This window comes from Cucurbita maxima, unplaced genomic scaffold, assembly GCF_002738345.1.
Source record: "Cucurbita maxima cultivar Rimu unplaced genomic scaffold, Cmax_1.0 Cma_Scf00004, whole genome shotgun sequence".
In the NCBI taxonomy this organism is placed as follows: Eukaryota; Viridiplantae; Streptophyta; class Magnoliopsida; order Cucurbitales; family Cucurbitaceae; genus Cucurbita; species Cucurbita maxima.
Genome location: NW_019272020.1, coordinates 2,526,165 through 2,544,171, shown reverse-complemented (window position 1 = coordinate 2,544,171; position 18,007 = coordinate 2,526,165). Strand labels below are relative to the sequence as shown.

The window sequence follows — 18,007 nt, the reverse complement described above, 5'->3', positions numbered from 1 at the left end:
TTTGAGCATCCCTTTTCGACAGATTTGGACCTTTCTTTTTTATGGTGATATTGCATTTAACACTAGCATTAAACACCATTTCACTTATCCATTCTCCAGCTGTGTATGCATAATTGAAAACATCTCGTATAAAATAAGACTACTTTCAGAAGCATTCTCAAACGTATTTATTTGAACATTATAATTGCCATACGTAGCAAGGAGATTGAAACCAACAAATTGGTTGTCAATATCATCGGAGAGAAGATAGACTATCCGAATAACGACTAATGGAGGCGTAATAACAGTGTGACGCCCAAAATTGCTCCAAGTAACCACCTGAGCTCCGCTGGTCTGCCATTTAAGTGTGCGTCACCGGAATCTCCCGCACCTTGCACTGGACTTTCCAAGGCGGCCGGTGGAGGGGGAGAAATCGGTGGGTTATCACATACGCCTGTTGTATTTTCCTGCTTATTCAATAAATTTTGAGTTAGCCAACAACCTATTCTCAAATACAATCAGCTGTTTGCATTTTCAAGTAATAAATGTATCCATTTCTCTTCAATTCAAACGCTTTTTGGTTACAAACCTTGCAATAGGCAATATTATTACACCCGCAAGTCAGATGGCCATTGGCTACATCCACAGCTTCTGGAGCACCTCCACCATCACTCCTCTACAAGCAACAAGTTGAGAAACACAAGTACCAATGTAATATATAGTTGAAACTCAATTCCCATCCTCCCAAATCTATCCTACTCGCAGTAAAATGATACCTGATAGAAGTCAACAGCAAGGAAATTTGGCCACCTTTTGCCGGCTGCTTGATGGCAAGTATTCATCATGCTAATTAATGAAGCCGAATTATCCGAGCAAACGGCTGTTCTGTTGGGATTAGTAGAAAAATAGTTCATGAGAATCAAGGATATGGTTGTTGTATCCATTGGAGGCGACTCTGCTCTGTTTGGACAAGATCCAGGCTTCATTCCTCCGTCCCCATCTGAGAATGCATCCCCACACATTCGCTTATCAAGGGCCATAAGAATTATAACAACACATGAATAACAAACATTGGAATGACCTTACATTGGTTTTCGACAACATAGCGCCACTGATAAGCAATGCCATCTGAGGCCTCTTTCGATTGTTTAGAGGTGAAAACTACGAGTCTCTGGTTTTGCTTTACCATATCATCGACGGTTGGCCAATCCCCACCCTTTTGGGGCATTCTGGAAACAGGAAACCAGTACTTGTTCAGTCCAGAAGCATTGAACACCTTGCTCAAGCCTTGTGGAGACTTCACATAGTCTTCTATGAAGATCGTGACAATCTCTTCTGGGTTTGCTCCCAAAAATTTCTCAATTTCTCTCAACACATTGATTGCCGGTTGCTGGAAACAAGTCAAGGGTATCACTTTCTTTAAACACTACTTTATTGTACTTAATGGTTATTTGAACATTGCTTTGAAGTTATTTCAAGCGAGGTTCAGAAATATTGTGTTCGTAATTGTATAGATGATAAGCAAAGTACTTACAAAAGAAGTGGCATTGAAACATTGACCAGCAAAGGAGTGGCACAACCAAACATCATTTTGAAAGTCATACATATCCAACATTAGCCCACGAACTCCATTCTACAAATGCATCATTACGAAAATCAAACCACAAGTTAGGCATAGAAAAGGGTAAAGATTTGGTTTTGGATTAGTTGGAATGTGAGTGTCGATTAGTAGGAATAAATGAGCGATGATGCTTTGACAAGACGCCTTAAGGCCAAATGGAATAATTAAAGCATGTGACAACCACCCACCAATTTAATTTTATTATCGGCCATACAGAGATTTGCTGTTTGGGACAGTCCACCTGCTGGCACTGTTCCACTTTTAAAAAGATTATTCACATCATACAATTTAATAATGTATGATTATTCCAATTCCATTTCATTTCTTCAAATTAAATATGTTTGCCCGTTACGTTTGTATACATTTTTTTTAGCTGATTTCAAATAACTCAAACCAATTTCTTTGCTTTGTTTTTTTCTTTTTAAATTTGTTCCCTCACCACTTGTAAATATCAATTTCACTGTATTTAAAATTTTCTTTAAATGAAGTTCATGTAGTCACTAACTGTTAAAAAAATCTCCACATATGAACTAAAAAATGGTCCCAAGTTACCGACATTTTAGAGGACCACGTTTGTAAGTCAATAGAAATTTAAACGTAGAGTATTTAACTAACAAAATTTTAATGTCGTACTCTGTATTTAATATCGTGAAAGAAATATTGACTCAAAAGAAATGCAGAGTCTAAATATGTGTGCGTGTATTATATATAATAGGAAATAAAAATGCTTTTTGGCTGGGAAGGTGTGCGTGTATTTTAAAGAGCGAAAAAGAGGGCAAAAAGGAAAGCGGCAGAGAGAAATGGAAAATGGTTGTAAAGTGTGCAAGGCAAAAGGGTAGATTCTAAAAAATGAAAGCGTTCAAAGCGGAAGAGCTTCAGAGAGATGTTAAAGAATGAATGAGAACTCACGTTAAGTTGACTGGTGACCGTATCTTCCTGATTGGTGGGCGCCACCAATATGCTCGATCCCGTCGCCGGTTTCTCGCCGGAACGAGCGAAGGAGTTGTGAGTCGTAAGCCAAGAGTAACGATTGAATGGCAGCCCTTTTACCTGTACAAAACCAAACAAACAGGGGGGGGGGGGGGGGGGGGGGGGTGCTTAAATTATCAACAAAATTTCTCGAATCAAAGAAGGGGAGGCGACTTTGGAGACTCGCCTTGGATGTTGGACTAATTGGCTGGATGCGAGTACATCTGGGTCTGGTATTTCCATTTGCAGGGCAAGTATCGCATATGAGACCGGAATCGCATTTGTCGCCGGAGGAGCAAGTTTCTCCGATCTAAAAGGGAGCAGAAGGTTAGATCAGAGAAGGAAGGAAGCGAGGCGAGAATAATCAGAAACAAGCAAAATTGAGAAGAAAGACGAAACCTCGAGAGTGGAAGAGAAGGTGAAAAGACAGAGAGAAACAACCAGAAGCTGAAATTGGAAAGTGATGGATGCTTTGAATCCCTGCCATTGAAGAAGGAACAAGTTTAATTGGAATATAAAGAGAAGTTAGAGGGAGAGATAGAGAGGCGATTATGAGGAGGAGAGAGGCATGCCTCCATTTCCGAGAAGCCTTTAATGGAGAAACTCCCTAACGAGTTGGGTTCTTGTAGTAAAGGTCTTTTCGTCTTCGATTTTGCCTTCGTTCTAAATAAATCACACACGCTTCTCTTCGCCCTGTTTTTCTTCTTCTTTTCTAATTTATTTGATGGGTGCTCCAATTTGAACTTTCTAATTTTATCTAATGCCATTAAATAATCTCTCTGTTTCTTAATTACAGATATACTACAACTAGTTCTAAATTTTATTTGATCCCTGACGTTTCCTATATAAGATATGGACAGTAAATACAACTATCATCCACGTTCATCGTTATTCAATATCAAAACAATGACCAAAATGCAATCACCGTTCTAGAAGATCTGTTGTTTATTTAGCTGGAAAGACCACGGGGAATGAGACTATTCATTATATTCAATACAATAATAGGGGCTTGAATCACCCAATTATACATCAACACAAGCGTTTGCTGAAATTTGGGAAAACAACCACACGTTGACTATCCCAAAAAACATGTTTCTTTGTTGTCACAAGTATTGTATGGAAATCTAGACACGAGGTGGTCAAGGTCTCATGGCTCTAAAATATCTAAATATTTACACGACAAACCTCCCCTGTAAACGACCAAAGACGGCCGTTCTCCCATGTATTGCCACGTACATCCACAAAATTGAAGCCACCTTTGGTGTACTACTAGTGAAACAGATCTACACTCTGCTCTGCTGCAGTTAAGAGAATGGTTTTTTTTATGTCAATTGAGTAGGAGATCAAAACAACTATGAAGAAGATCATGTTTTCCCTTGCTGCTTCTGTTTACCAGGAGCATAAGATGCCTAACTTCACAGTAGAATCAAAAGAATCTTCAGCTGTTTACAACATTATTTGCTTTATATACCTAGAACCCACCGCATCTGCCTCACATTTGAGCTAAAAAAGAAAATTATAAGTAAGAGCTTGGTGGAAAGAATGATGTGAATACAAGATTGAACTTAAATATATCATATTAAGCTTTATATTTGTAGGCTCTCCTTTACATTGTCAAAATTGTTTTGTTGGAGCAGATCAGACACATCATTCTACGGTGCCATCAATCCTTCAATTGTGTAGGAGAGAGACTCAGCCCAATCAGATCTCAGTAACAGAGTTTGCAGTGTTTCCATCACATTATAAGCAGGATCAAGTTTCCTCTGCCAGCCCTATCAAAATCAGAAATGGAAGTAATCACACACAAGTATCAGTGCTTACCAATCGGGGCAGTCATCATTGGACCATAAAATAATTCTCGCAACCTTTAAAAATACATCCTAAATACGAAGGGGAGAAACTTGTAGAATAAATGCGATCTCGTCAATATAGCAAAGGCAGACTGAAGTTACCTCCATAACCAATGTCGTCACCATCACAGTGCACACATTTCCATCGATGTTGACTCTGTGATGCCTCACTTTCTCCAGTAATTGCTGCATGGCTTCAGCAGGATGAACTAGATCACCTTCGGGAGTCTTCCAGAAATCAAACGCATTGGTAACTTCCTGTAAGCAGCTGATCAGAAATACTCGCAAAAAAAAGAATCAAACCTAGCGAAGAAATTCGTGAGGCAAATAAATTTCGATCTCAAATTCACTGAGGAGCAACCAATGAACTTAAAACCACGCATAGTATAGTTTCCCTTTCTTGTTTTCTACTTTCCTAAAAAAAACACATGATCAATAATTGTTTCTTCTTTCTATAAAAAAAACAAAAATAAGTTTGGAGGGTCATTGATATTAAGGCATCAAGGAGGACGAAGAAACCATTTCTTATTTCTTCTACCTTATTTTTCCTTGGTAACCCTTATACTAAAAATGTTAAGAATTCAACAAATGAAGTCCTACTTGACAAACAAAGTTTTAAAAACAAAGTGTTACCAAATTAGTATATCACCATACTTTCAATTATCGTGTCATTTTATAAGTAAAAACCAACAAAACAGTCTATTAGAATAACAAGAAACGAGAAACCAAAATTTCAAGTTCCAAAAAATGGAATACTATTTAAAGAAAGTTCCTTAAAAATGAGAAAGAGACAAAGAACCATTGCCAAAAGACGATGTTGCAAAAAAAAGATGGAAACAAAAAACAAGAGCAGCTACCAAACAACCCTCAAAATCCCAACAACTCCGCATTCCACAACCTAAACCACAATTATCCTAAAACCTCAAAGAATAACAATGGCACATTCCTTACCTCAATAAATGCCTCGGGATCAGGGCAATTTTGTTGTTTTGCTAATTTAAGTGCACGTTCGGCAACAGTACGGCCATCCCTACGAGCTACAGCCTTAAAAAATTCCAGTAAATTTACTCTATCACTTCCAGAAAGTTCGGCCGTCATGCCTACATCAAGGAAGACAACATGAGGCTTTGACTTGAAGAGCCGCTTCCGACGGGACTTTTCATGAGACACTCTGACAAGGATATTTCCAGGATGCATGTCAGCATGTATAAAGTTGTCCACCTGAAACATAGAAGGTTGAACTCCTTGGCATTCAGAAAAGTGCAACACTCTAACCACTAAGGAAACCATCTCGGAAGTGAATAATAATTAAAAGTGCAAAGACATCCAAAAAGCTAAAATTTCTGACATTCGGTGAGTGCATAGAACAGAATGGTTTTTAAGGAGATAAATGAAAATCATTTCAAAGGAAAAACAGTGAACAACGCTACAGTAACAATATAAAGTTATGTTACCAGAAGCATTTTTAGAAGAGCATGTGTCCCAATGTGTGCCAATGCTGACTTGACTCTTTCATATCCTTCAAGCTCATCAACATAGTGAGAAACACTTTCCCCTTGCTCATAAGTTTCCACTAAAACAGCAGGATGAACAAGTGGATACACCGGTTTAGGAAATGAAACATCCTTCCACCGTCGAAAATTATAGATAAAGCGGCTCAAGTGTGCTGCTTCCCTTGCAAGGTCGACTTGAGACATCATAAAAACGGCAAATTGTTGCACACTTTCATCCAATCTCAACCAGTTGAGAGTAGGAATGAACTTTGAAACTTTTGCTATAAAATCAATTATAAGGAAATCTCTCCTGATTAATTCCCCAACGCCAGGATGTCTAACTTTTACAGCAACCACCATGGGCTTCATTTGTTGACCAGGGTATCGAAATTTCAAAGAAGCCCGATGCACTTGAGCAATACTCCCTGATGCAACAGGTTGCTCTTCAAAATCCTCAAATATCTCAGAAAGCTTTCGACCAAATGCCCGTTCTATAGTTTTCCTTGAGTAGGCAAAGCTGTGCTCTGGAGCTTTACTGTGAAGCTTTGATAACTCTATGCATAAATCTCTAGGGAAGAGATCTGGTCGTGTCGCAGCCCACTGACCCCATTTAATGAATGCTGGGCCACCCTTTTCAAGTGAACGATGAACAACCTGGAGCCAGAGTCTCCTGAAGCGAAATCCAAAGACATCCGCGAATGGAGCCATCAATATGCAAGGTGAGAACAAGATTGCCAAATAAAGGGCTCTAAAAAATAATATAATGCCTTCTAAAGTAGAAAATAGTAATGAAATCAAATAGGCATGTCCGTCTTGTGCCCGGATGTAGAAAGAATTGTGAGATGGATAAGGGTCTATGCTTGTGAATGTTCTTTGGGCACATGCTAGCTCTCCCCATGTAAAAGCAAAGATACCAGGTACAATCAGGTGAGAACGAGACATGGCCAAGCAGAACGCCCGAGCAACTTCATTTAAGGTGGGAATACTACCGCAATTGGAAGAAAATTTGCTGGAAACCCTTTTCCAAATAAAGCGAGCATGATGTTTAACGATATTGCTGGTAGTCCAGATACAAAAATTTCTAGAACTCGCAGTCCAGCTTAAACTTCTTATGGTGCAGTACAACGGGGAGGAACCATGTCCTCTAGCTGAACACCTATAATGTGAGAACAATTTATTGTGAAAGAAAGGCTCTACTGTAACAGTCGTCCCGCCGTTCCTCACTTCTAAATGTCTAAGTCTGTGGCTTGTATGAAGTGAACGCACTGCCTTCCTTATGTTCCCCAACATCAAATATCTGCCATTATTTAAATTACTTTAGCAACAATACATAATCACTAAAATTTGATAACTACAATCAATGTTGGATTTCAGATAGGTAGTTAATCACTGGGTATAAATTAGATAAATATATAACCAGAAAAATTAAGGAACGCTGTATATTCCAGCAAACTACACTTTCCAAATTAATGAATTATTGAGGAAAAATAACACAAAATCATCACTCTAAGGCAATGGTTCTTGACTTGTAATCCAGTCCTATAAAATCAAATCTCTTCTGGCTCAGGGAACCACGCGCAGACGGTGAAAGAAATTGGTTACAAGAAGAGGACTATCTGTCTGGTTGCCTAACTGCCAACTATATACAATCTGTAAATTCGAAGAAGCAAAAACTAGAAGATGACCAACGCTAAGCTAGCAGTACTTCGTTTGAAACACCAAAAGTTGTTAAAAGGATCAAAAAACAAACTTCAATCTTACAAGAAATCAAAAGGATGGGAGCGGCAGAGACAGGAAGCCCAGAAGGGGGGGTGGCGGGGAGGCGAGCATTGGGAGGGCACAAATAAAATAAACCGAAAAGGAAGAGAACGTGATAGAAACTCAATCTTACCAAGGAAGAGAAAGGATATAAGGGATGGGAGGCGAGAGCCTTGTCTCCGCGAACCGCAAAATCGATCGATCGAAAGGGAGAATGAGCGGGCAATTGGTCGATTGGTCGCCGGCGCCAGGTCGAGGACTTAAGAGGGCTGACGCTCACTCTGGATGGAGGGAGACTGGGAATCGAGAGAGAGGGAACGCTAAACTGAAACTGAAAACATTAGGGCTCCAATTTTGAAGGAAAAGAAAAAAGAAAAAAGGAAAAAAAAAACTGAGGGACAGTATGTTGTGTTTACCGCCGTGGTTTTTAAGATAAAAATACTTTATTTACCGAATGATTTTTCTAGATAAAAGTAAACCCCATTAATGAGGGAGGATGCTCCGTAATTTACAGAAATTCAAATCATTCAAAATTAAATCACTCAACCAATATTGAGCGGAGCCACTTGCTGCAGCTAATTTTAGTTTATAGACCGACTCGGGGGTGAGCAGTCTGACGGCAGCGTCGCCCACCTCTCGCCAGCCAGAGTAGTATATGCAGAGCCCATCACGGGAAAACACTACGAACTCGTTTCACTCGAGCCCAGTAGTGAGCCCAATGGGATCCCACTCGAACTCTTCGTTGGGCCCCCTCGCACATGACTCCTCCTCCACCCGATTTTCCGCCTTCGTCAAGCCCGCCAATAAATGGTGTATTAATTTACAACATCAAGTGGAAATAAATGGGTGAAGCATCCTTCTTTGCTTGTAATTTTAATGGCAATGCTTTCCCAGTAGGTTTCGCACCATAAAGTAAAGTGATGTGTCATGTCATTATTAGCAAAAACTAAGCTCAAAATCATACATTCAAAGGTTGTCAAACAAAGAGAAGAAATATGGGTGGAGTTTAGCGTCCCAGGAATGAAAGGATTGAGCTTATAAGGTTACTTTTTGTGAGCTTCCAACAATCAATACTTGCATCATCGTCTAGCCACCAAAATGACAGTTGGGGCTGTTTATAAGGTAAAAATAGGTAAATGTTACAGCATCCATTATTGTTCAAGAAAATTGAAACTCAAATTTTGTTCCGCCGTGGACAGATTTGTCGGGTCCCCGAGATCCACTTGGTGTCGTCCAGCTCAGAACCAAAGAACCTCTTTACTGACCCGCCGGTTCGTTACTGCACAGGCGGCACCGGTCAATTTCTTTACTAACCTATCCGACTCGAGAGCCGACGGTCCACATTCACGTTCCTTCCCGTCCCAACCACCCCAATGGGTGTGCTCCATAAAACTCGTCCCAGAGTCCGTTTCCTCCGCTGCGTGGGTCCACCAGGTACGTGCCAGCGTGGCTTGTCTGGGTCCCACCGCCCCAGGAAGTCAGCCAGCCGTGTTTGATTTTGACTCCCTCCATACCCTTCCACTCCACGTGGCTCTTCCTCTTGCTTAGACTAAGGCCCAGATTTGTCCGCGATTTTTTTCTTTTCAAAATTGATGTTAAAGTATTTATTTTCGAGTTTTCTTATTATGATTTTTATATTTTTTTGAATTATTTGTCAAATTTAAAAAATGAAAACATGTTAAGAATGAGAAATATAAATAAAATTGGAATCAAAGCATGTTTTTGTTGATATTCATAAGTTTTAAATAGGATATAAGCTACCCACTGATACTTGTCCGTAAGAAAAATATAAACTAATTAAATATTAAAAATAAAATAAGATACAGTATAAATCAAATCATAAGGAATAATATTAAGATATAATATTTAAGATATATTCCATAATCTCAACACTTCCCCTCAAGTTGGAGAGTGTATGTCAATCACATTCAACTTGTCTTTACGAATGTAGGTCAATAACACCCAAGTCGTCTTTACGAGAAGAGATTGTAGGTCAATAACACTTTTGTCTTCCTAGTAGTGAAAATAGAGAGTATAAGTCAATAACACTTGCTTGTCTTTGAGAAGAGAGGGTAGGTCAATAACACTTTTGTCTTCCCAGTAGTGAAAATAGAGAGTGTAGGTCAATAACACTCAATTTGTCTTTGAGAAGAGTGTAGATAAATAACACTTTTGTCTTCCCATTTTAAAAGAATACTCTGATTTACCAAAGTGATGAATATAATAAAGATGTGTTAAATAAACATCAAAAGTTTTGAAGTTAGATAATAACATCAAGATCGGTGCTCTTGATCACTTGAGAGGTTGTGAGCTACCTTTGAGCTTGGTGAGAAATTTGAACTTGAATATACAAACATCTTGAATGTGAAGATATGAACAAAAAGAAAATAAGAACATCTTGAATATGCCACCTTCGAGCATGGTGAGAAATTCAAAGATGCTTATAGCGTCATTATTGGATGATTGGCAGTTGTAAAGACTTCACTGATTGAGTTAGTCGATGAAATGCGGTTGTAAAGACTGATTGAGTTAGGGTTTGACTTTAGGTCTAATACTCCCCTATTAGGAATACTAAACCTTAACTCTAGAGGAAATTTTGATATTTAAAAATATCAAAATAGATGCTTTGATACCAAATTAAAAATGAGAAAGAAAAATAAAATTAGAATCGAAAGTATGTTCTCATGAGCTTTAAATAGGGTATAGGTTAGCAACTAATATCTATCCATAAAAAATTATAAACTAATTAAATATTGAAAATAAAATAAAATATACGGTTAAGATAAGACAACATGGCCCCAATTACCATCAAATCTTCGCTTCATTATCCAACTCATTAAAGAATCATGGACATGCTATCCAGCTGTCGTCAGGAAATGGTAGGGTCCAGATTCAGTACCTACCAAAAATAAAATAGGGACAAGATTTTGTACAAGTATCTTTTAAAAAGATAATAAATGAATTAAAAATCTATTTTCAAAGAAACACTTGAAAAGTTGATTCATTTAAAATCTATATTAAAAAAGTGACTAATTTAAGTTTTATTTGTAAAGAAACACTTACTTAAAAGAGATAGATTCTTAAAAAAAAATAGTTTGAATAGTCTGAAAAGTTTCTAAAATAGGTAGTTTTGAATAAATGTAGAAATTTGTAGCTAACTGCGAGAAGTAGAGGCCGGAGGGTTGGCCATAATAATTAATAATCCAAAGCATTTTACACATGATTCTATATTTTATTGTGGGCTACAGTTGAGTGAGCACCATAATATTTATGTAGATCGAGCAAGCAGGGTGTCCACATCCCCAAAATCACTGGCTAAACAAGTTCAGAGAAAAGCAGAAGCCCAGAGAATCGTGAGAAAGAGGGGTTCCCCTGAGCAATGGCTGCTAGTGCTTGTAGCTGCAACAGCGGCTTCTCCAACAGTTACATGCTTCTGAAGCCGGAAGAGGTGAAGTTCTTGGATCTGTTACGCCTTTTATTTTCCAGCAACCTCAAGAAAAGAAAATTCGTGGATTGCACATCCGCCAGAGAGCACAACTTCTGGCACAGATTCTTCATCTTTCTCTCTATCATCGTCCTGAAGCTCCTCCGATTCTTTGCCAAACCACTCGCCTTGCTGGGCTTCTTCCTCGAGTCCTGGCTCAACTTTATCTCCGCAAACGGCGGCTTTTCCGGCATTCTCCTCAACATCTTACGATGTAAGTCCCTTCAAGATCTTCTTTTTCCTTCACGGACATACCCAAACCTTGCACAAATTTAAAACACCAAATCAATTTGAATATTGCTTATTAGAACATCACGTGAGTTAATACCCATTTGTCGGAGTTTCAAAGTCACTTTCAGAGCCATTCTACCTAATATGACGTGTCAATGTCCCCCTAGAGTCGAGTTGACTCTGTTCGCAAACATCTGTTTCTCTTCCCCATTATTTTGAATTTAATGGTCTAGACTTCAAAACTTATGGGCTTAACTTTTAATTTGGATGCAGTCAAGTTGATAATACCGGACAGCTCCTCGGCGGAGTACTTGTCAATGATTGGTCACTTGGATAGCAGAGTAAGATTGGACGAAAGTATAAAGGCAGGTGATGTCAACTACTTCGGAGCTCTCTGCATGATGGCTTCTAAGCTGGTCTACGAGAATGAAGCTTACGTTACACAAACTGTCAATCATGTCTGGAAGGTGCAATTTTCGGATTGAATGCCTGTATGTTTAATTCAGTTTCTTGTTTTGTCTACCGCCGACTGATTTTTTTTCTTTTTTGAAAATTCGTAGATGGAGCTCTTGGGGTTTTTCAACTTTTGGAATGGTAAGAAAATAAGAACCATATCCCTGTTCCACTCTTGTCTCTCAACTGAATTTAATTTTTGTGGTAGACTATCAAGAAATATGCTCAACACAAGCGTTCATGATGCGGGATAAAAATGCTGATCACGACACCATCATCGTGTCCTTCAGAGGCACAGAGCCCTTCAATGCAGACGACTGGAGCTCCGACTTTGACATCTCTTGGTACGAGATTCAGGGGATCGGTAAAATCCACGGCGGATTTATGAAAGCGCTTGGCTTACAGAAATCCTTCGGATGGCCCAAGGAAATAGACCCACAACAGATCAATATGTAACCGATGTTAGAATTGGTCAATCCATTAGAATAGCTTGAAGTTAGTCATGCCATAAGAATAGGCTTACTTCGTTAGTTTCCTATGAAATCGGATCTATTAGTTAATCTTTTGCCAATATAAATAGAATATGTCCTCAATAGTGTGAGGCACAGTTTTGCATAAACTTGATATGGTATCAGAGCAGAAATAAGATCCACGAGATCCATAGCCTCTGCTGTTAAACATGTCAATCCCAATCAACACAATGTCTTCTCCGTCGATCAGTCAGGTGATTAGTGTTAAGCTTACACAAGAAAATTATCTACTGTGGTCTACCCAAATCCTTCCCTACTTGCGTAGCCAAAACCTTGTTGGTTTTGTGGATGGATCCATGCCTGCACCAAGCCAGACGATCGCCGTTGAACCAAGTGAAGAAACAGGGAATCGCAAAATTATCATCAACCCTGAGTTCACAGTCTGGTACCCCCAGGACCAGCTGGTACTCAGCCTCATCAACTCATCAGTCACTGAGGAGGTTCTCAGCACGATGGTTGGAATCACCACTGCACGAGAAGCCTGGATTACGCTGGAGCGACAATTTGCTTCCACATCTCGAGCAAGAGCAATGCAGATCCGTATGGAACTCTCTACTATCCAGAAAAAGGACATGACAATTGCTGACTACTTTCGTAAAGTAAAACATCTTGGTGATACACTTGCTGCCATTGGCAAGCGAATAGAGGATGAAGAACTCATCGCCTACATGCTGCAAGGACTTGGTCCAGATTATGATCCTCTAGTCACAAGCATTACAACCAGAACAGATGTATACACTGTCAGCGACGTGTATGCTCACATGCTGAGCTATGAGATGCGGCACTTGCGTAAGGGTACATTTGAGCAACTTTCATCTGCTAACAATGTCAATAGGATATCCATTCGTGGAGGTGCCAATGGAGGTCGAGGTAGTCGCGGTCGTAGTCGTCAGTTAAATAGTGGTCATGGACAATCAAGGCGTACTGTGAACAATCCTGGACGTCAACCATCAAAGACACAAAGCAGCTCAGGCATTGTCTGTCAGATTTGTGGTAAGCCCAATCACGATGCTTTGCAATGCTGGCACAGATTTGATCAGGCATATCAAGCCGAAAATAATCTCAAACAAGCAGCTTTGGCAACTAGTGGATACACTAGTGACACAAACTGGTATGTTGACACTGGAGCCACAGATCATATCACCAATGACCTAGAGAGGCTTACCACCAGAGAACGCTACACTGGCACCGACCAAATTCAGGTTGCAAATGGCGCAGGTTTGTCTATCTCTCATATTGGGAATTCATTAATTTCTGGTTCATCTCTTGTTCTGAAACATATCCTATATGCTCCTAAAATCAATAAGCACCTAATTTCAGTACAAAGACTAGCATCTGATAATAATGCTGTTGTAGAATTTCACCCAAACTATTTTTTGGTTAAGGACCGAGTCACGAAGAAACTCCTGCTCCACGGTAGATGTAAGAATGGCCTATACGTTCTACCGCATAATTTCAGTCAAGCCTTGCTGACAGCCAAACTTTCGAAAGAACAATGGCACAGAAGGCTAGGGCACCCTGCATCTCCAATTACCATTAGAATTCTACAAGATAATAATTTAGCTATAGATACTAATATTCCCTCTTCCTCAATTTGTAATGCTTGTCAATTAGGGAAAGCACATCAATTGCCATTTGGTTCTTCTCAGCACGTATCTACAGCACCCCTTCAATTAATTCACACTGATGTATGGGGTCCATCCATTGCGTCAGTAAATAATTCCAAATATTATGTTTCCTTTGTTGATGATTTTAGTCGTTATGTTTGGATTTACTTTCTGAGATGCAAATCTGATGTTGAGTCTGTGTTCCTTCAATTTCAAAAACATGTTGAAACTATGCTAAATACCAAAATTCGCTCCGTCCAATCAGATTGGGGGGGTGAATACCATCGGTTACACAATTATTTCAAATCCACAGGCATTGAACATCATATCTCCTGTCCTCACACACACCAGCAGAATGGGTTAGTCGAAAGAAAACACAGACACATTGTAGAAACTGGCCTTGCTTTACTCGCTCAAGCCAACATGCCTCTATCCTACTGGGATGAAGCTTTCAACACAGCTTGCTTTCTTATAAATAGAATGCCCAGCCGAACCATACAACAAGACACACCACTTCATAAATTGTTTGGTAAAAGTCCAGACTACTCCATGCTTAGGGTGTTTGGCTGTGCTTGCTGGCCTAATTTAAGGCCTTACAACAACAAGAAACTGAGTTTCAGAACTACTAGATGTATATTCTTGGGTTATAGTTCTTCTCATAAGGGATATAAATGCTTAAATAGAAGTACAGGACGTATTTACATCTCTAGAGACGTGGTTTTCGATGAAAATATTTTTCCTTTTGAAGAATCTAAGCCACCAAACAAAACCACAAATCCACATCATCCTGTTCTACTTCCAGCCTTAGCCAAACTTGCTAGTTTTTACACTGAAAATGCTCTTACAGATATTGAACCAGTTGTTAGTAATTCCCATATGAATGATGGTCAAACTGATAATATTGCTAGTGACAACTTGTCTGGTGTCAGCTTATCTTCTGCAGATAATACAAGAAGTTCAGAGGAAATTGCAGAATATGAAGCTGAGAGCAGTTCGATCAATGCTCAAAACCAAACTCATGAACATGTGTCTGATCAACCAACTGAAGCAGCTAGTCAACATCCAATGCGAACAAGGTTGAGAAATAACATTGTACAAGCTAAACAATTCACTGATGGAACTATCAGATATTCAGAAACCTCAAGAAAATTCGCAAGCGCTGTAACTATCACAACTCCGATCATAGAGACTGCTACTGAACCTCGAAACCTGCAGGAAGCCATGCAACATCCAAGATGGAGAGGAGCAATGAATGATGAGCTCTCAGCGCTAAAACGAAATGCCACTTGGGATCTAGTTCCACCCAAACCTGGAATAAATCTCATTGATAGTAAATGGGTGTATAAAGTGAAAAGAAAAGCAGATGGGTCAGTTGAAAGATTAAAAGCAAGATTAGTTGCCAAAGGATTCAAGCAAAGATTTGGTGTTGATTACACTGATACTTTTAGCCCTGTGATCAAACCGTCAACAATCAGGGTCATTCTTTCGCTAGCAGTAACCAAGGGCTGGAATATGAGACAAGTTGATATCCAAAATGCATTTTTGCATGGAATTCTGAAAGAGGAAGTGTACATGCGACAACCACCAGGATTTCAAGACTCAGCCAAACCAAAGAATTACATATGCAAGCTCAAGAAAGCCCTTTATGGCCTGAAACAAGCCCCAAAAGCTTGGCATTCAAGGTTGACTGGAAAACTTATTGAGTTAGGCTTCAAGGCTTCAGTAGCTGATTCATCTCTTTTTATTCTCAAAAACAGAGAGATAACTATCTATATGCTCATCTATGTTGATGATATAATTATTGTGAGCTCCTCTGATCAAGCAACCGAAAGGTTGATTCAGAAATTGAAAATAGATTTTGCAGTAAAAGATTTGGGTGATCTTGAGTATTTTCTGGGTATTGAAGTCAAGAAAACACGAGATGGTATCATACTGTCACAGAGACGATATGCTTTAGATTTGTTGAAAAGAGTAAACATGGAAAAATGCAAACCTATGTCTACACCAATGGGTTCTGCTGAAAAATTATTCAGAGAACAAGGAATACCCTTATCAGCTGAAGAACAATTCAAATACAGAAGTACAGTGGGAGCACTACAATATTTGACAATGACTAGGCCTGATTTGGCATTTGCTGTCAATAAAGTGTGTCAATATCTTCATACACCTACTGATGCTCATTGGGGTGCTGTGAAGAGAATTCTTCGTTATGTTAAAGGCACACTAGCATTAGGAGTGAAAATTCAGAAATCAACCATGATGTTGTCGGGGTTTTCTGATGCTGATTGGGCTGGTTGTCCCGATGATCGACGTTCAACTAGCGGCTTTGCTGTATTTCTTGGAGCAAATCTAATCTCATGGAGTTCCAGAAAACAGGCTACAGTGTCAAGATCAAGCACCGAAGCAGAATACAAGGCCATTGCGAATCTTACTGCAGAAATGATTTGGATCAAGTCATTACTGAAGGAACTGGGCGTGTATCAATCAAAGGCTCCTCGCCTCTGGTGTGACAACCTCGGAGCTACATATTTAACTTCAAATCCAGTATTTCATGCTAGAACGAAACATATTGAAGTTGATTTTCATTTTGTTCGAGAACAAGTAGCACGTAAAGCAATGGAAGTTCGGTTCATTTCATCAAGTGATCAAGTAGCTGATATCCTGACAAAACCACTGTCTAAAACTCCTTTTACTACACATTGTAACAATCTCAACATGTACAAGACTTGTTGGGATTGAAGGNAGCTTGGCATTCAAGGTTGACTGGAAAACTTATTGAGTTAGGCTTCAAGGCTTCAGTAGCTGATTCATCTCTTTTTATTCTCAAAAACAGAGAGATAACTATCTATATGCTCATCTATGTTGATGATATAATTATTGTGAGCTCCTCTGATCAAGCAACCGAAAGGTTGATTCAGAAATTGAAAATAGATTTTGCAGTAAAAGATTTGGGTGATCTTGAGTATTTTCTGGGTATTGAAGTCAAGAAAACACGAGATGGTATCATACTGTCACAGAGACGATATGCTTTAGATTTGTTGAAAAGAGTAAACATGGAAAAATGCAAACCTATGTCTACACCAATGGGTTCTGCTGAAAAATTATTCAGAGAACAAGGAATACCCTTATCAGCTGAAGAACAATTCAAATACAGAAGTACAGTGGGAGCACTACAATATTTGACAATGACTAGGCCTGATTTGGCATTTGCTGTCAATAAAGTGTGTCAATATCTTCATACACCTACTGATGCTCATTGGGGTGCTGTGAAGAGAATTCTTCGTTATGTTAAAGGCACACTAGCATTAGGAGTGAAAATTCAGAAATCAACCATGATGTTGTCGGGGTTTTCTGATGCTGATTGGGCTGGTTGTCCCGATGATCGACGTTCAACTAGCGGCTTTGCTGTATTTCTTGGAGCAAATCTAATCTCATGGAGTTCCAGAAAACAGGCTACAGTGTCAAGATCAAGCACCGAAGCAGAATACAAGGCCATTGCGAATCTTACTGCAGAAATGATTTGGATCAAGTCATTACTGAAGGAACTGGGCGTGTATCAATCAAAGGCTCCTCGCCTCTGGTGTGACAACCTCGGAGCTACATATTTAACTTCAAATCCAGTATTTCATGCTAGAACGAAACATATTGAAGTTGATTTTCATTTTGTTCGAGAACAAGTAGCACGTAAAGCAATGGAAGTTCGGTTCATTTCATCAAGTGATCAAGTAGCTGATATCCTGACAAAACCACTGTCTAAAACTCCTGACTGATCGACGGAGAAGACATTGTGTTGATTGGGATTGACATGTTTAACAGCAGAGGCTATGGATCTCGTGGATCTTATTTCTGCTCTGATACCATATCAAGTTTATGCAAAAACTGTGCCTCACACTATTGAGGACATATTCTATTTATATTGGCAAAAGATTAACTAATAGATCCGATTTCATAGGAAACTAACGAAGTAAGCCTATTCTTATGGCATGACTAACTTCAAGCTATTCTAATGGATTGACCAATTCTAACATCGGT

General features: G+C 39.3%; 3 protein-coding genes and 1 non-coding gene across 13 annotated transcripts; 2 read left to right on the top strand and 2 right to left on the bottom strand.

The window, feature by feature from the left end:
* Positions 1-104: 104 nt before the first annotated feature.
* LOC111477587 (PI-PLC X domain-containing protein At5g67130-like) lies at positions 105-3,317 on the bottom strand. Its single transcript, XM_023121436.1, has 9 exons — positions 3,142-3,317; positions 2,969-3,049; positions 2,757-2,879; positions 2,510-2,650; positions 1,514-1,612; positions 1,066-1,369; positions 756-979; positions 569-655; positions 105-446 (listed from the first exon to the last, which is right to left on the bottom strand). The coding sequence occupies exons 1-9, from the start codon at positions 3,145-3,147 to the stop codon at positions 267-269; spliced, it is 1,245 nt and encodes a 414-aa protein (XP_022977204.1). The 5' UTR covers positions 3,148-3,317; the 3' UTR covers positions 105-266.
* A 179-nt stretch (positions 3,318-3,496) lies between these two features.
* On the bottom strand, positions 3,497-8,041 carry LOC111477585 (probable serine/threonine-protein kinase abkC). Of its 10 annotated transcripts, none has more exons than XR_002717322.1 (7): positions 7,804-8,038; positions 5,874-7,209; positions 5,371-5,640; positions 4,522-4,677; positions 4,180-4,341; positions 4,020-4,072; positions 3,497-3,867 (listed from the first exon to the last, which is right to left on the bottom strand). XR_002717322.1 is itself a non-coding variant. In XM_023121430.1 (6 exons), exons 2-5 carry the CDS (start codon positions 7,200-7,202, stop codon positions 4,222-4,224), a joined length of 1,875 nt encoding a protein of 624 aa, XP_022977198.1. In that variant the 5' UTR covers positions 7,203-7,209; positions 7,804-8,038; the 3' UTR covers positions 3,497-4,072; positions 4,180-4,221. The 10 variants fall into 10 exon arrangements, 4 of the variants coding, with proteins under 4 accessions (XP_022977198.1, XP_022977199.1, XP_022977197.1 ...); XR_002717324.1 differs by having other exon boundaries at positions 4,041-4,072; XR_002717325.1 differs by having other exon boundaries at positions 4,020-4,060.
* A 2,828-nt stretch (positions 8,042-10,869) lies between these two features.
* Positions 10,870-12,134, top strand: LOC111478839. Its single transcript, XM_023123330.1, has 3 exons — positions 10,870-11,368; positions 11,659-11,852; positions 12,047-12,134. Exons 1-3 carry the CDS (start codon positions 11,050-11,052, stop codon positions 12,080-12,082), a joined length of 549 nt encoding a protein of 182 aa, XP_022979098.1. The 5' UTR covers positions 10,870-11,049; the 3' UTR covers positions 12,083-12,134.
* Positions 12,135-13,006: 872 nt separating this feature from the next.
* LOC111478906 lies at positions 13,007-13,142 on the top strand. The gene has a single exon (XR_002717572.1). It is a non-coding gene; the product is annotated as a small nucleolar RNA Z247 (small nucleolar RNA).
* The last annotated feature ends 4,865 nt before the right edge of the window (positions 13,143-18,007 follow it).

Coding starts and splice junctions, on each gene's coding strand:
- LOC111477585 (XM_023121430.1), bottom strand. CDS start 7,202: ATGTTGGGGAACATAAGGAAGGCAGTGCGTTCACTTCATACAAGCCAC. Junction 5,641..5,873: donor CTCTTCTAAAAATGCTTCTG/GTAACATAACTT, acceptor TCTATGTTTCAG/GTGGACAACTTTATACATGC. Junction 4,342..4,521: donor TGACGACATTGGTTATGGAG/GTAACTTCAGTC, acceptor TGATTTTGATAG/GGCTGGCAGAGGAAACTTGA.
- LOC111478839 (XM_023123330.1), top strand. CDS start 11,050: ATGGCTGCTAGTGCTTGTAGCTGCAACAGCGGCTTCTCCAACAGTTAC. Junction 11,369..11,658: donor TCTCCTCAACATCTTACGAT/GTAAGTCCCTTC, acceptor ATTTGGATGCAG/TCAAGTTGATAATACCGGAC. Junction 11,853..12,046: donor CTGTCAATCATGTCTGGAAG/GTGCAATTTTCG, acceptor TTTTTGTGGTAG/ACTATCAAGAAATATGCTCA.
- LOC111477587 (XM_023121436.1), bottom strand. Junction 2,880..2,968: donor CCTTCTCTTCCACTCTCGAG/GTTTCGTCTTTC, acceptor GCTCCCTTTTAG/ATCGGAGAAACTTGCTCCTC. Junction 980..1,065: donor CTATGTTGTCGAAAACCAAT/GTAAGGTCATTC, acceptor ATGCATTCTCAG/ATGGGGACGGAGGAATGAAG.